Below are 16,723 nucleotides of genomic sequence, written 5' to 3'. Positions count from 1 at the left end.
TCAAGGACTCATAATACTTTTTTTTGATATGATTTTTATGTTTTTTTTTTTTTTGGATTCTTTCAGACACAATAGAAAATTTAAAGAAATTCTGATAAAAAATACATAAAAGAAAATTAATAAAAAAGAGGTTAAAAAAATGTGTTACAGCCTAACAGACAGGCTTCTACTTTTAATTCACTTTAAATAAATTAAATATAGATAGTATAACACAATCACATATTGCAGTTTTAAACTAATGCTTTTGAGGACACAATAAATAAAGTTTACAGTTAAATAAATTCGTTTAAGTTAAAAATGTATTAAAATTCTATAGAGGCAGCGATATGGCGTAAATTTATGCTTATAAATTCCATATAATGGAACTAATATGATTATTGTTGAACTTTACTTACTACTATCAAAAATTAATTTAATTAGTTGAGCAGAGTAAAAGATTGAATATAACAATAACAAATTGCAATATAATTTCAAGGCTCAATAATCTGCTCATTATTGAGCCTTGAATATAACACGGCTCAATAATGAGCAGATCTATTCTAGAAGACAATTTCTCTGCAATTTTATGAGACGGAAGTGAAAACATAAAAAATCAATAATAAAATGGTGGACATAATAACGGTATTTACTATATAAATTCGAATTAAATTTTTAAACAGAAGTTTTTTAACAATTTGGTGATTTAAAGCTGAAATGGTTGAACCATTTAATACAAAAGATATTTGAGGTAATAAGTAGTTCCATAAAATCTCTATAGATAATTAATTCTACCAAATAGAATAAAATAAAGGAAACCGATTATGAAAAGTATAAAAAATTTCCACAAAATTTAATTCTCAAGAACTTTTAATTATCAATTTCTTCATTTACACCATAGATAATTTGATTAAAAAAAAAAAATTAATTTTTTAATTTAATTAATTTTTGATTTCATTTTCGAGAGCAATTTTTTTTTTTTGATTCAATTATTCAACCATTTCGTACGATGCATTAAGAAAAATGAAATGTAAATTCGAATTCATGCAAAATCCAAATGTATATCAAATTATTTTTTAATCAAGTTCTTAAAAAAATTTCAACAATTTGAAATCAGAATGCAAATTTTTTTATGTTTTTATTTGGTTTTCTGGAAAAAATTTCAGAGTAAAATCGGGATTTTAAAAAATTTTAGTTAGAAAAATTTTAATATGAATCAAAAAGCACTGATTAACTCCAAGGAAACGTGAAATGAAATTTAGAAAACAATTAGGAAAAGTTATAGAAGGAAGTATACATAAGGTACATGGTTTAAGAGCGAGAAATTATACATATTGCTTCGCATAAGGTGACAAATAATTGCAGGAATGATTCTTTGATTAATTTCTAGCAAGAAATCGGGGAAGTTTTGAATACGTCTACCTCCTTTTACTGGAAAAACTTTGAGGGACAGAAGAAAATGTTATGTCGGTTGACTCTAAGCTCTCATTGTAGCGCATAGAAAAAAATAAAATAAAATTTTCGAGAAATTTTAAATATTTTTAAAAAAATCTCAAAAAAAAAAATTCTGACTTTGAAGAGCTTTATTTTAAAAACTCTGGCTCATATCTAATTGATTGCAAGACCGAAATCTCAGTAATAAGTCATACGTTTCGGAAATTTATTTATATGCAGGAAAGACTAAAACCTTTCTTCTTTCCAACAGGCTGTAGCTCGAAAACTAGTTTATCTGTCCTCCCCCTCCATTTATTATACATTTTATTAATTTGTTTTTAAATAAAAATTTTTAAACAGTGAGTAACGATCCAATAGAATTCCAGAATGTGAAGATTTTGAAAATACCTAAAATATAAGAATCACAATAGGAATCAAAAAACGAAAAAAATCAACAATTTGTCAATAAAATATAAATTTGATGAACAGATGATTGTAGAGGATATGAAATTTATATACTCTATGTCTGGTCATAATAAAAGTACATTATACTTATGCACACTCAAATCTCAAGAAATTTAATATATATCCTTATATCATGTACTTATACACCATTAGAAAGGATTATTTTTGTAATATCATTAGTTACGAATTAATCATAGCTTTTATGAAATTTTCTCTCTCACACTTTCACTTCACTTCTTATGTACACACTTGTTATTAAAAATTTTTAAGATAATAAAAATTATTGCGTTCTATACACTTATACAAAAACACACACACATTTATAAATAATTTTATTAAAACATTAAATTGAAAAAGTCAAGAAATCTCATAAAATACAGTAATAAAAATGAACAAAACAGCACCATAATAATTTCATATTCTTTATTTAGAAAAAAACTAGCAAAAATAGAGTTGAGCTTGTCAACTCTGTGATATCCGTACGAATTTGTTATTCTACGTGCGAATAATTATGCCATAACTGACTATGGACAGATTATGACTTTAAGTTGCCGTATTACCATATTAATTTATGCAAAATTTCAGCACTGTGTTTTTCAAAATACTGTGTGTGCCAAACTACAATTGAAGTTGTATGGCAGCTACCAGAAAGCGTCAAGCAATTTCAAGGAATTTTATCAAGCACATCGGTCCTACTAATATATTCGTTTGTGTGAAATTTCAATACCATGGCTTTTATAGTTTCTGAGATATAGGCAAATAAATCACCCGAACCGATACCCCGATCATGTCCAATTTGAATAGGGTTCTGGCACTGACTGCAATAAATCATCGCTAAAGTTATCGCTGGGACGGACGGACGGACGGACAGACAAAGCTAAATCAACTCAGAATTCGACGCTCATCAAAAACATACACTTGAATCTATATCTAAGACCATTATTTCTTAGCATTACAAACGGTTAGACAAATTTAGTATACCGTTCGAACATACGTTCGTGCGGGTATAAAAATTTTGAGTGCCTAGAATTTTTTTCTTTTAAAAATGAAATTTTAAAAAAGGAAACGGCTTGAACTTTTTGATGAATATTATACTAGAATATAATTTTGGGAAATGTAAAAAACGGAGGACTTAATATGAGGACTTAATATATGCTTTTAGTACCCACAATTATTCAACTTGTTCTTTACAATAACAATAAACGCAAATAAAATATAATGAAATTTTTTTTTGTTTTTTGGAATTTAAATTAAGGTTTTTTTTTTCATAAAATATTTTCTACATGTTTATATTAAAATTACAAAAAGAAAAATAATAGTAAAAACAAATTAAAAATAACAATTCTAGCAAACAATTACAAAAGCAAAAAACCAAAAGAACGGAGGAAAAAAGATTTTTATACCTTAATAAATCAGGGGCTTTGAAGTGCTTGTCAAGATTTTTATAATTTATTTAGGTAGCTTTGTATAGGACTATTAAAGCCTTGTTCATTATTTCAATCATAAAATAACAATTACGTATAATAAGAAATTATTTATGGAAATTTTTAATAATTTAAGGCTCATTTTCAAGTCGCTCCAAACAATGTTATTTTTTGTATACGAATAAAACCGGGTGATAAGTAGAAATTTTTCATGTTATTTCATTTAACATTTAATAATTCACTTTTAACCATGATATACGAATCAAACTCTTGCAAAAGGCTATAAAAGATATGGCATATACTCTAAAACTACAGAAATTTCGATGAAGCAATATAAGTCAATGTCAATGAAAACGGGTAGTGCGCGTATTAACCAACGAAAAAGCCAACTAAAACAAAAGAAATAAATGTCTGGGGTCGTAAACTTTCTTCGCGTCCAAAATTTCTTACAATATAATTTTAATATTTTACATTTAGCTAATTGATTTTAAAAAATGAAAAACTTTTAAAAAATTGCCCATTCCGAACTATAAATCAACCACCTTGTCTTTTCAGTTTTATCAAATCTTGTCGGATAAAATTTGAAATTTCATTGTTATAATTGCAATTTTAAAATGTAAAATGTTAAAAATTATTATAAATTTTTGAAGAATATTGTTTAAAATTACACATAACGCCTTAATTCTGATACAGCCCTTGTTACTCTAGCATTCCAAATCAATAAATTTTATCTTGTCTACAATTCCGAGATCAAAAATCTATAAAATTTTATAACATAATTAATTATAATAAAAATAAATATATTTTATATTAGTAAAACATTATGTTAGTAATAAAGATAAAAGATTTTTATAGCTATAAATTTCATATATGTAGCTATATCAATAAAAAATTAACAATCAATAAAAATTGCATATATTTAGGGGCGACTCAATATGTTCTCTTTTTCTATTTAAATCGTAATTATGAAATTCTGTATTTTTATACTGTTGAATTCTTTAAAAATAAAATTATTTGATCAAATTCTCATCTTTTGGCCGTCAATTAATAAATTTTCCAATGAATCTTTAAAAAAATATTTAGTTTTTTTTTTGCAAAAACCAACCATAAACACACAAGTGTAACCATAATTAAATATTTTATCTGTTTAAAATTTAACTAAATTTACCCTAAAAATAAACTCTAATGAACATAAAACAAAATTAAATAAAATGAAATTTATTATTATAAATTAAAAGAGCTTAAAGCTAAACCAAATATTCTGTTCACATACACACTTGCATTCGTAGTATTCTATATACAATATGGCTATATTTAAAATTTTTAAACTAATATTAATGAGTGGTAATTTGATGAAATATCCTTGTTTGCATTTTTCATGTTTTCCCACTATCATAGGAATTCAAATAATTTATTTAAATAAAAATTAAGGATATAAATAATTGTCATTTCATATTTCCTTTTACATACTATTTCTCTTCAAGACAAGAGAGAGGGAGTGACAGATGAGGAGAGGAGAGAAAATAAAACGAAACACAAAATATTTCATTTTTCTAAATGTTAAGAATATGGAAAAAGAGAGGAAAGTAATAATTTGCCAACATGACTACAATTTAAATGCAATGATTTGTCAAAGTTAAAAAAATTTTAGGATTTAATTTTTAAAGATGTGTGCGTTGTGTGTATATCAACATTATAAATTAACGTGCTCAGTATAAAATTAAATAAAATACTGAAATAAGAAATAATATTAACAAGGTCAAGTAATTTTTTTTTTTTTGTAAAGTAAGAATTTACTTAATCGACTTAAAATTAAATTAAACTTGATTTTCTCTGGGTTTATTTCAAGTACCTTTAAATTTATATGAATTAGAATGAACAAAGAAACTGGTATAAGGATATAGAATAATTTTGTTTTAATAAATTATATTTTGTATTTAAAAAATCAAGTTGCATATCGCGTATAAAAAAACGAGAAAATTTAATGAAATTTTTTTTTTGAAAAAAAATTCCCAAATCTTATATTCTGACACATGTTGCATAATTATTTGCGTTCAAAAAATAATTTTATTCACATATACCACCCACACATATTAAAATTGCTGTATAACAAAATTTAATTTAAGTCCTTGTACCTGTAATATGAATTTTTTCTAAACTGAAATTTGAGCAATATTAGTCGAAATTTATCCGAAGTTCGACATGTTGTAACTCTGTATTTTGGTTTCTTGGACAATATTAGTTTTAAAAGAATTTTTATTTAATTAATTTAAAAGTCTAAAATTTTAAAAATTTTTAAAATTTTCTTACTATTAAATTAATTTTCCTGTTCCTTTTTTTCATTTCAGTCATAATTGTTACTTCACCATTAAATGATCCCGATGTTATTGAAATATTAAAGATGTTAGAAAAAACAATACATACAAATATTCTATTAATTGATATTTATGCAACAGCATTTAATTCAAAAATATTATTTTATAAAAATTTAATGAAAATGAAACCAAATTCAAAATTTTTATCAAATATTTTTATTTTAACAATTTTAAGTGAAAAATATCGTTTATTTTTGGATGTAGCATTTGAAGATGAAATGAAATCAGTAAAAAATTTATATCATACAACAAAAAATAATGAAATAAAAAATGGTGATAGAATTAAAAATGATATTAAAGGAAAATATGATGGTATAAAAGATGCTACATTAATACCAGATTTTACAACATTTAAGTGCCAAAATTTACAAAAATTAGAAGAAAATACAAAAAGACTGTTGCAAAATGAAGAGCAATCAAAAAATTTTCAAAATTTATCATATTTTTCATCATCATCATCATCATCAACGCCATTACCATCATCATCATCAACTACATTATTATCAAGAAAAAAATCATTTTTCTCAGAATTTAATGAAAAGAATCCTTTTACACCCGTTGAATTACTCGAATTATGTAAATCAGAAAATTTAACAAGTTTAATTGAAAACGCTAACAAAGATTGTACAACAACTAATTCAAAGTTCATACAATTAAAATGGAGAGCATCATCTGTTCTAACAGAAAATAATAAAAATGATAATTTATTAGTAACATCATCACAATTACCATCATCAAAATCAATATCAATGTCATCATTATCATCATCAAATACATCCCACCGGAATAACAATAAAGAGAAAGTAGAAAAAGAAGATGAAAATAATGTGGATGATCAAAATAAATTTAATTTCGAGAATCGAAATTTAAATGAAATCGAAACAATCGTAAAGAAGATTTGTAAAAATTCTCAGACAGATTTAATTAAATGGAATAGTAATATTAGAATACTTAAAGATTTAATTGATTTTTTTCATTTATATGATTTTATAGCAACAAATTTAATAACTACATTACCAATGGACACTAATAAAAATAATAATAATCATAAACACAAAAAAGATAATAAGTCTAATATTATTAATAAATATTCGACTGATATTGATAGTAATAGTGATGACAATATGACAATCTTGAATAAAATTGATGATTTTAATAATAATAATAATAACAATAATAATAAGAAGAAGAATAATAATGTTGATGATATTGATAATAATGATTATAATAGTAATAATAAAGGATATCAAGCTAATGATGACAACAGTAACATTAATAATGCAGCAAATCAAATAGTTAAATTTAATTTCATTGTTTTAGATATAAATGAAAGATGTATTAATATTAATGATGAAATTGATGATGATTATATTCGATTAAATATCGATATCAATAATAATACTAGTTCAGTTAATAATTATTATAATATTAATAATAATAATAATAATGATAATAACAGCAATAGTGATAATAATATTAAAAAATCACATCAAAATTATAATAATGATATTGATATTAAAAATTTAAATTTTATGATAAATAATAGTGAAATTAATGGTTCTATTATTGATGGTAACGTTGAAAATTATAATGAAATATACAGGAATAATGTGATAAAATCTAATAATAAAACAATAAGAAAAGAAAAATTCACTAGTGAATGTAATTTAATGTGGAGACCATTTTTAATTTTGGAACAAAATAAATTTGATTTATATGTTTCATATCCGATACATCCGCAAACATGGGACTGGGATAATTTAAATCCAAAAGATATTTTAGTTCGTTGTGGTACATTTTGTTGGATATTAATTGGAATTGCTTTTGTTTTATTATTGATTATAATAGTTGCAAGTGTTGCTCTGGGAATTGCAGTTAGGTAAGTTATAAATTTTCATTTTCGCTCAGTTGTAACCATATTAATATTATTTTTTAATCTTTCTTTTTCAAAACTGAATCATGTTATTATAATCTACTATATAAAAACAAATCGTATTTTCATTAGAATTTAAATGAATATTTTATACACAGCATTATTGTTAGTTTGTGATCTCATTGTACTATTACAATCATTGTCATATAGAAAAACTGAAATTGATGGGACTATATTGATTACATAAAATTGTAGGTTATTGCTTTTGATTAAAATTTATCTATCATTTTGACATTTTAATGCCAAATATCTAATAAAAAGAAAATGAAAAAAAAAAATTATAATATCAAAGGTGGTTATTTTTTGTTGCTCATTTATGGCAGGTTATCAATTGTATATTTGATTCAAATACAAAATTTTCCTTTAATTTCCAGAATTCTGAAATTAATTGGTTAAATCTAAATGCGGGTTTTATTATTTATACAAATACTATAAAATCTCGATTATAATAACTTTTTGAGAAGGTACTCTTTTGATATATTAAAGTTAATAATTGAGTAGTTCCAACATAGCTTACAAAATTTCATTGCTCGAAAAATCAAAAAAAAAGGTGGCAATAAAAAATGTTGTCATTTACTGCCGAGATATTTTACTCTCAGGACATTTGCTGTCAATGTATTTACTGTTTAGACGTTTAATGTCAAGGTATCTGCTGTCATGGTATCTGTTGTTAAGATATTTACTGTTAAGGCATTTACTTTCGAGACATTTGTTGTTAAATAATTTACTGTCGAGATATTTACTGTCGACACATTTACTGTGACGGTATTTAGTTTCGACACATTTTTACTGTTGCGGTGAAGAAGTTATTCATCATTAGTACATTAATTTATAGATGGTAGTGTTTAAACCGTGCGAAAAAATTTTGTTTTATTTAAGAAAATAAATGTGTAATAAATAAAATTTTTCTAAATTAAAGAAATATATTTAAATTATCTTTCATTAATTTGTCAAAAATTCTTATTTCTAATTTGTATAATAAAACTGTAACTGCTAATTTTAATTTTATTGCTAAATCTGAGGCGTGCTTTCAAAGTTAACAACATTGTCATCAAATCAATTTTTGCATATTCGCAGACACTTATTCTCTCTTACCATCCCAATTAAAATTTAATAAAATTATTTATGTGTTAAACAGCTCATTTATTTGTTAAATGTCATTTAGTTTTCAAGTAAATATAAATTCATTTAATAATATGCACATACCTATGTGTACGAATATTTAAAATAAGATTTCAACTTCATTATCAAGTCTCTCTTTAATTAATTTAATTTTTAAGATAAAAAAAAAACGGAAAAGTTGTGTTTTTTCCCCCTTTCTTCTCATTTCATAATAAAATGTATGAAATCTTATAAACATTAAATTCAATTTCTTAATAATGAAAACCACAAGATTTTCACCATAAAATTTTTACTCTATAATATTTTCTTCATCGTAGTTATACAATAATTGTTTAAAATAACAAAGAAATTTTCTGCTTACTTCGCAACTCTATCATTATCCTTGACAATATTATAACAATATTTTTTCTTTTTATAAAATTTTGGGGTTATATTTTCATATTATTATAGTTTTTTCCCCAGTTTCAGTTGAAAATCAGATTTTTTAGCGTAGTATTATTATGACCGTCTGTTATTTCACTTGTTAATTGATTCAAATAAACACTATAAAATGGGTTTCTTTATTTAATTTCGAAGAGACTATGAAAGAACTAATTCAACTAAAAATTGGTTTCTAGAAATCCGATTTAGTTTTCGAGTATAATGTTTTGAGTCAATCAGTTTTTGTCTTAAACCAGCGCTTGAATGAAAATTTGAGTAATATCTCAAGTTCTGGAATTTTTTCTGATACTGACACGAAAAAATTAAGTATCCATATTCATCGCCATCCGTGAAAGCAAGATATTTTCTCTGCATTTCATTTCTCGTTGCAAATAATCTGAAATTTACTGAAAGAAAATAATGAGAGAAGAGAAATACCAATAATACTGGGACTAACCCCTTTTCACCTCGTTGTGGAGATGGCAGCGAACGCTGCCATTTTTAGGTTGTGGAGAAATGGAGCCGGAATAATCGGTGTGAGAGATCGAGATCGTCTTGTCGGGGAGGTTCCGCTCTTATCGATGCCTCGGGATGACATGGTAAGGAGGTACAGCTTCGAGAAAAATTTTGCCTCGTTGCTGAGTAACAGAAGGGACTGGGAGCGTGACTTTTCAGGTCGCTCAGTGGAAGCACACGTTATTAGATGGTACGCAGATGGGCCAAAGACCAGTATTGGGACGGGTGCGGAGGTATTTGGGTCAAGAACCGAATTCTCCGAACCTATGGGAACTTTTCCGAGTGTGTTTCGGGCTGAGTTGCACGCCATTGAAATGTGCGTGCGGTTCAGCTTGGAAAGGGGGTATCGGGGACAGGAGATAATGATTATGTCGGATAGCCGGGCTGCGATCGGAGCGCTGAACTCGTTTTCAGTATCTTCCGCGGCAGTATGGGGCTGTCTTGAGAAGCTCAATGAGTTAAGCAGATGCGGTTGGGTGGCGGACCATGTGTGCTTGGAAGGAAATGAGGCCGCTGATACGCTTGCAAGGAAGGGGGCAAACACATCTCTTCTTGGGCCGGAGCCCTTCTGCGGAATCGAACCACATACTATTCGTTGGGAATTAAGGAAGGAATCAGAAAGAAGGCGGTCGGAGCGCTGGAGAAGTCTTCGGGGGCTGCGGCAAGCCAAGGAGCTCCTGGGAGATTATGATCAGAAGCGATTTAAGAAAATTATAGTGATGGGCAAGAATCAGGTGAGAGTCCTCACCGGCATTTTGACGGGTCACTGGAGGCTTAAGAGACACCTCAGTCGGCTGGGCCTGGAAAATGAGGATAGTTGCAGATTCTGTGGGGAGTATGGAGAGACCTCGGTGCACCTCCTGGGGGAGTGTGATGCTCTTGCTCGTGGGAGGGGGGAGGTGCTGGGGGGCTTTACTCTAACGGTGGCGGAGTTACGGTCTTCTTGTCCTTACAAGTTGGTTGAGTTCATCAGGAGGGTGGGTCTCGAGCGTGTGTTGTAGGGAATGCCCCGCACTCGGATGAGGGCGCACAATAGATCCTTATAGGTGGTCGCAGTGCACTGTAGTTCCCGTTGTACAATCTACCAATAATACTGAAAATAGAAAAAATAACAGAATTGTTTTTAAATCTATTCTTATATCTCTATTTCGTTCAATTTTTCTTCCTTTTAGTTACCGGTGCTATATTATATTTTTTGGTGTTCAAGCCTTCGATTGATTTTACTATGTTAACATCTTACAATAAACTGTTTTAATACAAACAAATTGTAAGGGTACTTCTCAATAAATTCATTCATACGATTCGATTAACAGATGTATGAATTTGAACTATTATATGGTGCTCAATATAGTTGTACATTGACATATTTACCAACGTGTGAGGCAATTCCAAGGGAATGAAGTATTACTTCTACAACCAGGGGTAAAAATAACTTAAAGCCTTCTCAAAACGAAAGCAATTTCATTTGTATAGGTCCATTATACATTTAATAACGTTAAAAATTCTCGGATTTAAATATAAAATAATGGATTTGAAGCTGCCATCATAATATTAATCTATTGTCAGAACTCTTTTTTTTTTTTCATCAAAAACATTTTTTACGAGTAATTTTTCACTAAAAATCAAATAAATTTTTAAAGTTTTTCCTTAAATTTCACATTGCTCTTTTTCAATTTTCTATCAACATAATACATCCATTACGGTTAATGGCTATGCATATGTATATATATATATATGTATAATTTTCAATATAACACAATATATACACAATATTAAATAATTTAAATGATATTGATTTCGATTAATCTACAAATCTACAATATTAAAATGAATTTTATTTTGAAATCACTCTAATTTCCCAGATCTAAATCTCTTAAATCTCGCATATATACATATATATATATATATATATATATACTTTATTTATGTCAAAATTTTATTTACCTTTTTTTTTAGTACCTCTCGATCGCAAATACTTTATAAAACTGTCATTTTTTTTCCTTGCCATCTCTCACCTTTTTTCTCTCTTTTTTTTATTCTTCATTTTACAATTATTTGTTTACTTAAAATAAAAGCATGCAAAAAAAAAATTTTACTTTATTTAACAAGATAAACAAACAAAACATAAAAACAGGGGAAATGACAAAAAATACGAAAAAACGAAACAAGGAAAATAAGTCAAATTTTCAAATGTAAAGGAAAATATCATCTCCTGTACACCCACATTTGTTTTTCTCCAAACCTACGATGAATTTTTTTTGTTTTTATGTCGTCTATTCAATTGATACATTTTTTATATTTTCTATGCTAATAAATACACAAGTGTGTATGTGTGAGTATATAGCAGCGCTTGAACAATTTTCATGACACCTAATATAGCCAAAAAAAAAGAAAATGGAAACAACAAAAAAAAAATTTAGACATGAAATTGTTAAGAAAACAAATTATTTTCGATCAAGGTTAGCACCAGCACAGCACGGCTTAACAGTTTTCATTTTGTTTTTTTTTTTTTAATGATTTTTCGAAACGATTTAATAGCAGCAGTACTTTTTATTTGTTGGCAACAGAATTAAAATAAAAAAAAAATTAGATAAAACGAAATAAGAAAAAAAAAATAGGACTAAATAAAAAAAAAAATAAAATGAAAAATTAATTTTATCTTTTTCGCGATTTTTATTTTTTTTTTTTATTTTACTATCACACTTTTACCTTGTCTCGTGTTCAATTTTCTTTTTTCTTGGTTTGTTTGTTCATTTTCTGTGTTACAAAATTTCAACAAAAAATTTGCTATTCTACTTTGGTACATTTTTGGAAATTGATCTTTTTTTAAAGAAAATATGCTAGTTTATTTCATTTTGTCCGTACTTGTGCCTCTAGATTTGTAAAAAAAGAAGTGAAAGTCGAATTTTTAGCTGAAGGCAATAATAATAAGTGGAAAACAAATTTAAATTTCGGTTATACTTCCAACCATACTGAAATTATTTAACAATATTCATTTTCCCTGTGTTTCCCGAACTTGAATTCCGAAAAACTTTCCAATTTTGAGACGTAATTCAATTGTTTCTATGTCAAATTTTTAGTATATCTTAGAATTTCTTTCCACTTCTATTCAAAATTTTGGGAGGAACCTTTGCTTTTATTTCGCGTACTGATTTAATTTCGATTCCGACTGGACATATTTACATATTTCACTTTTAGATATTAAAATTTTTCTCATGAAATCATGGGTTATTCCTTATATGCTCTTTTATCCACCATTGTACGCGATTAATTTGTTTTCTCACATTCTAAAAGCCCACAAAAAAATCTGTGATTTTCATTTTTTTTTTTTTTGTAAATCAATTGAACAAAAAAAAAATAATTTTCATTTTCTATTTGCTTTAGTGTGTCACACGATGTCGGTGACATTGTAAGAGAAATATTCGATTTTTGGAAAAAAAATAAAAATTTATTTCCATATTTACATAAGGATTAAGTGCACATAGAATTTAAAGTATAAAATAAATTTGTGCGGCATATTTAAGTAAGTGTACTCAATCGTATGTGTGGAAAGTATTTCATTTTTGTTTCCTATTTTATCTACAATATTTTTACGAAAAAAAATGAAGAGTCACTTTAACACAAAGTTGACCTTTAAACTTTAATTTAAAGTGTTTCCTGTTTAATATGATTTCACTGTTTAATATGAGCAAATAAGTTCGCTGGTCTCTAAATACTACTTATTTACAGCAACTTGTTATTTAATGTTAAAGTTTAAATATTTTGAATATCAAGCGCTATACAGAAGACATACCCAAAGTTACAGCTGATATAATTTTTGTTTTAACAAAAATATAAACAGAAAATACAAAATGTATAACACTTAAAGTAAAAAACAACACATTTCATACAACCTACAAGCAAATTCATATAAGCATTACGTAAACAAATTTATTTAGTCTACACTTTACTCAACAAGATTTCTGAGTGATATTTAAAGTAACTCATGATTTTTATTTTTAATTTAAGTAGATTTAAAATCCCATATATGCATTTAAGTGTTGATGAACTTAAAATTGAGATAAAAATTAAATTTAAACATATTATTATGTGTGTCATACAGACATAATTTGAATTTATTTTAAGAGATTTTTACGCTGTGACTGCGGGTTCTTATGAAATCTAAAACATTAGATGGTTTGTTTCTTTTTCTTTGTTTTCCTAAAAATTATATAAAAGAAAGTTAATAACGGTATCCTTATTTATTTTCATTTACTTTTTACTTGAAAGTGAAAAAAGAAACAGTAAATATATTTTAAAATTGTCTTCTTTTTTTGGAATTTCATATACTCTTAGGTTTTTTTTGTTTCGTTGTGTTGTCAGGATTTGCGAGTAAAAAAAATTTAGTCGTTTATATCTTTTAAAATAAATTAAAAATAAATTTTATTTTCTGATTTTTTTTTTGTTTTTTTCTGCTTCCTTTCACTTATTTACACGTGCTGTCTTGTATTATGTAAGTACTTGAAAATTCCCTCCCTATCGTAAGCTATTATGATTTACTCTTATAAACAATTAGCAGTTCCCTAACAAAAATTTCTTAACACTTTCAAAAGTATGCTTATTTTTCTGTACAAACCAAGAATATTTGATATTATTCCACAATATATAAATTCACATTTTTACCCTTTTTGTATTGCTCACCTCCAATGGGCTCTGCCTCTCTCCCAAAGTAATATCATTGCAGCTATATTCTACCATCCATGTAGGATATATTAAGAGATTCTGTTCACTTGTACCAAATACATAGTTATTTTATAAAAAATTTTATTCAAATTGCAAAATCTTAATTCGTTCATTCAAATATAACCATCTCGTCTACCGTGTCGTCTAACGCGACATTTTTAATTCATAACATTTTCTTTATTCCGCAACAAATTGAGATGTTTTCTTACTAATGTATTTATAGTTATTTATAAACTAAATTTCAAATTATTCCTATGCTAATATTAATTTTCACATATTTAATTTTCAATTTTAAACTAACTGCAATGCAAATAAAAAGTAATATAAAAATATTAAAAAGTACAAAAAATTGCATACCTTAAGGCGACATTAAACACTATATTCATGTACAATACGGAATATTTCACTTTCCACACTATATAGAAAACACAAAGCATATAAAGTGAATTTAAAAGAAAATTTTAAAAAAATTTCAAAAAAAAAAAAAAATAACAAAATTGTTAACATGTGCAATTTCAAATAAAATTATTACTCTCTTGAAATTGCATTATCTAAAACAGAAGCTATATATAAAATTGTATACAATGACAAAAAACCATTTACACAAAATATTCATGTGCATTCCATGAATGAATTTTATTTAGGTACATTATACAAGAATCTCATAAAATGATTCTATTTTCCTTAATATTTTATTTATAAATTCAAGTAGCTTTTATTTTTTCGAAAATTTACTAAAAATACCCAAGTAATATATTTGAAATTCTATATAACACGATTTATAAAGCTGACTATGTATGTAAAATATTCAATGAGAATACTATGTATGTATACGTATAAGAAACAATAAACGTTGCATATAGTTACTCTCTTGTCTCTTAGAATTAAATTTAAAAACCTTATCTGCTTCATATCATACATACCATTTTATTATTATATGATTCTATGTATTCTATGTATACGAGTATAGCAATTTTTTAGATATTTAATTTATCTATTTGGTGGAAAAAAAAGAATATAATATGAACATATCCTGGAAAATAAAAATTCCTTTTAATAGCAAAAGAAAAATAAAAGGAAGAAATAAAAAATAAAAACGACAAGAAACCTGAAAAAGCTGGTTAATTTGTTTTTATTATTTTTTTTCTCTTTCTTTTGTTTATACATCATTCTTTAATTTGTAGAAATTTATTAAAAGAAAAAAAAAAATAATAAATAAATTTTTTTTTATTTTTTCTTTTGTTTTTGTACTCATTTTACTCTCTTTTTTTTTGCAGAATTAAATTTAAGTTGAAGAGTTGAATTGAGTTCCTTTGAGAAGAAATTTAATTTTATCCTTATATAGAACGATTTCAGATGTTTTGTATTCATGAAAAACCAGTTAGAAAAAAAAAAAACAAAATAAAAAACGAACAAAAAATACATGAGTGTTTTACCATGTAGAAAAGAGAGCAGCAGAGAGAAATAAATTAAATGTTCAAGAGTGTTTAAAAGAGTGTTCATAAAGATTTATGGCCTTCTCTTATTGTTTTTTTTGTTTTTCTTGCTCAAAATTATTTGAGTTGAAAGAGAATGTGCTTTAAATGGATATGAGTATGAGAAAAGAATAATATAATAAAGCATTGTTGAAAGATAATATGGATTAGAAAAACAAAATTACAAAAAATAAAAAAAAATAATAATTAAAACTCGAAAGCAGTAAAGTTTGAATTAAAAAACAACAAAACGCAAATAATAAACAAAAAAAAATTAGTTGTTTTTATTCTTGTTTTATACTTTTACACTTCTTATATTAAAATGACAAGAAAACGGTGTTTTTTTTTGTTTTGTTTTTTGTTTAATATTAAAATGAAAAATTGTTAGTCATAAAAGTAGCACTGCATAAGCACTTGGTTGTAATACAATTTATTACAATGACAAGGTAAACCAGATTTTTTTTTTGTCTTCTTCTATAAATCACTCTATACGTACATAATACAACTATATATGGTTAATCTTAAAGATATAAAAGTGATTTTAAACGTGATATTACAAAGAAAAGAACAATATTTTGTTTTAATATGAAAATTAATTATAAAATAGAAAACAGTTAAGAAAAATAAGGTGCACTTGTAATATAATTTAGAGAGAAATTTTGAGAGAAATAACGCTTAATCTAAAACTGATCATATATACTTTCTCTTTCGGGTAATTTACTCTTTAAATTTTCATCTAATAAGTCTCAATATAAAATCATACGAAATTTTGCAAATTCATCTATGTGTATATTAAGCAAATGACTATATGTATATTGACATCTGTAAAGTATTCAAAAAGCTACACGTATTAGGATCCCC

At 26.0% G+C, this 16,723-nt stretch overlaps 1 protein-coding gene across 1 annotated transcript in view; it reads left to right on the top strand.

Annotated features, from left to right (window-relative positions):
- Positions 1-16,723, top strand: part of LOC129608109 (uncharacterized) — a 158,415-nt gene that overhangs the window by 122,346 nt on the left and 19,346 nt on the right. The window contains exons 6-7 of the mRNA XM_055519433.1: positions 5,648-7,083; positions 7,192-7,553. Of these exons, the coding sequence (XP_055375408.1) occupies positions 5,648-7,083; positions 7,192-7,553 (1,798 nt within the window). The remainder of the gene's footprint in view (positions 1-5,647; positions 7,084-7,191; positions 7,554-16,723) is intronic.

The sequence above is a fragment of the Condylostylus longicornis genome, unplaced genomic scaffold, assembly GCF_029603195.1.
Source record: "Condylostylus longicornis isolate FDR11 unplaced genomic scaffold, ASM2960319v2 ptg000030l, whole genome shotgun sequence".
Lineage (NCBI taxonomy): Eukaryota > Metazoa > Arthropoda > Insecta > Diptera > Dolichopodidae > Condylostylus > Condylostylus longicornis.
Note: the sequence above shows the minus strand (reverse complement) of the source record. Positions and strands in the feature narration are given on the sequence as shown.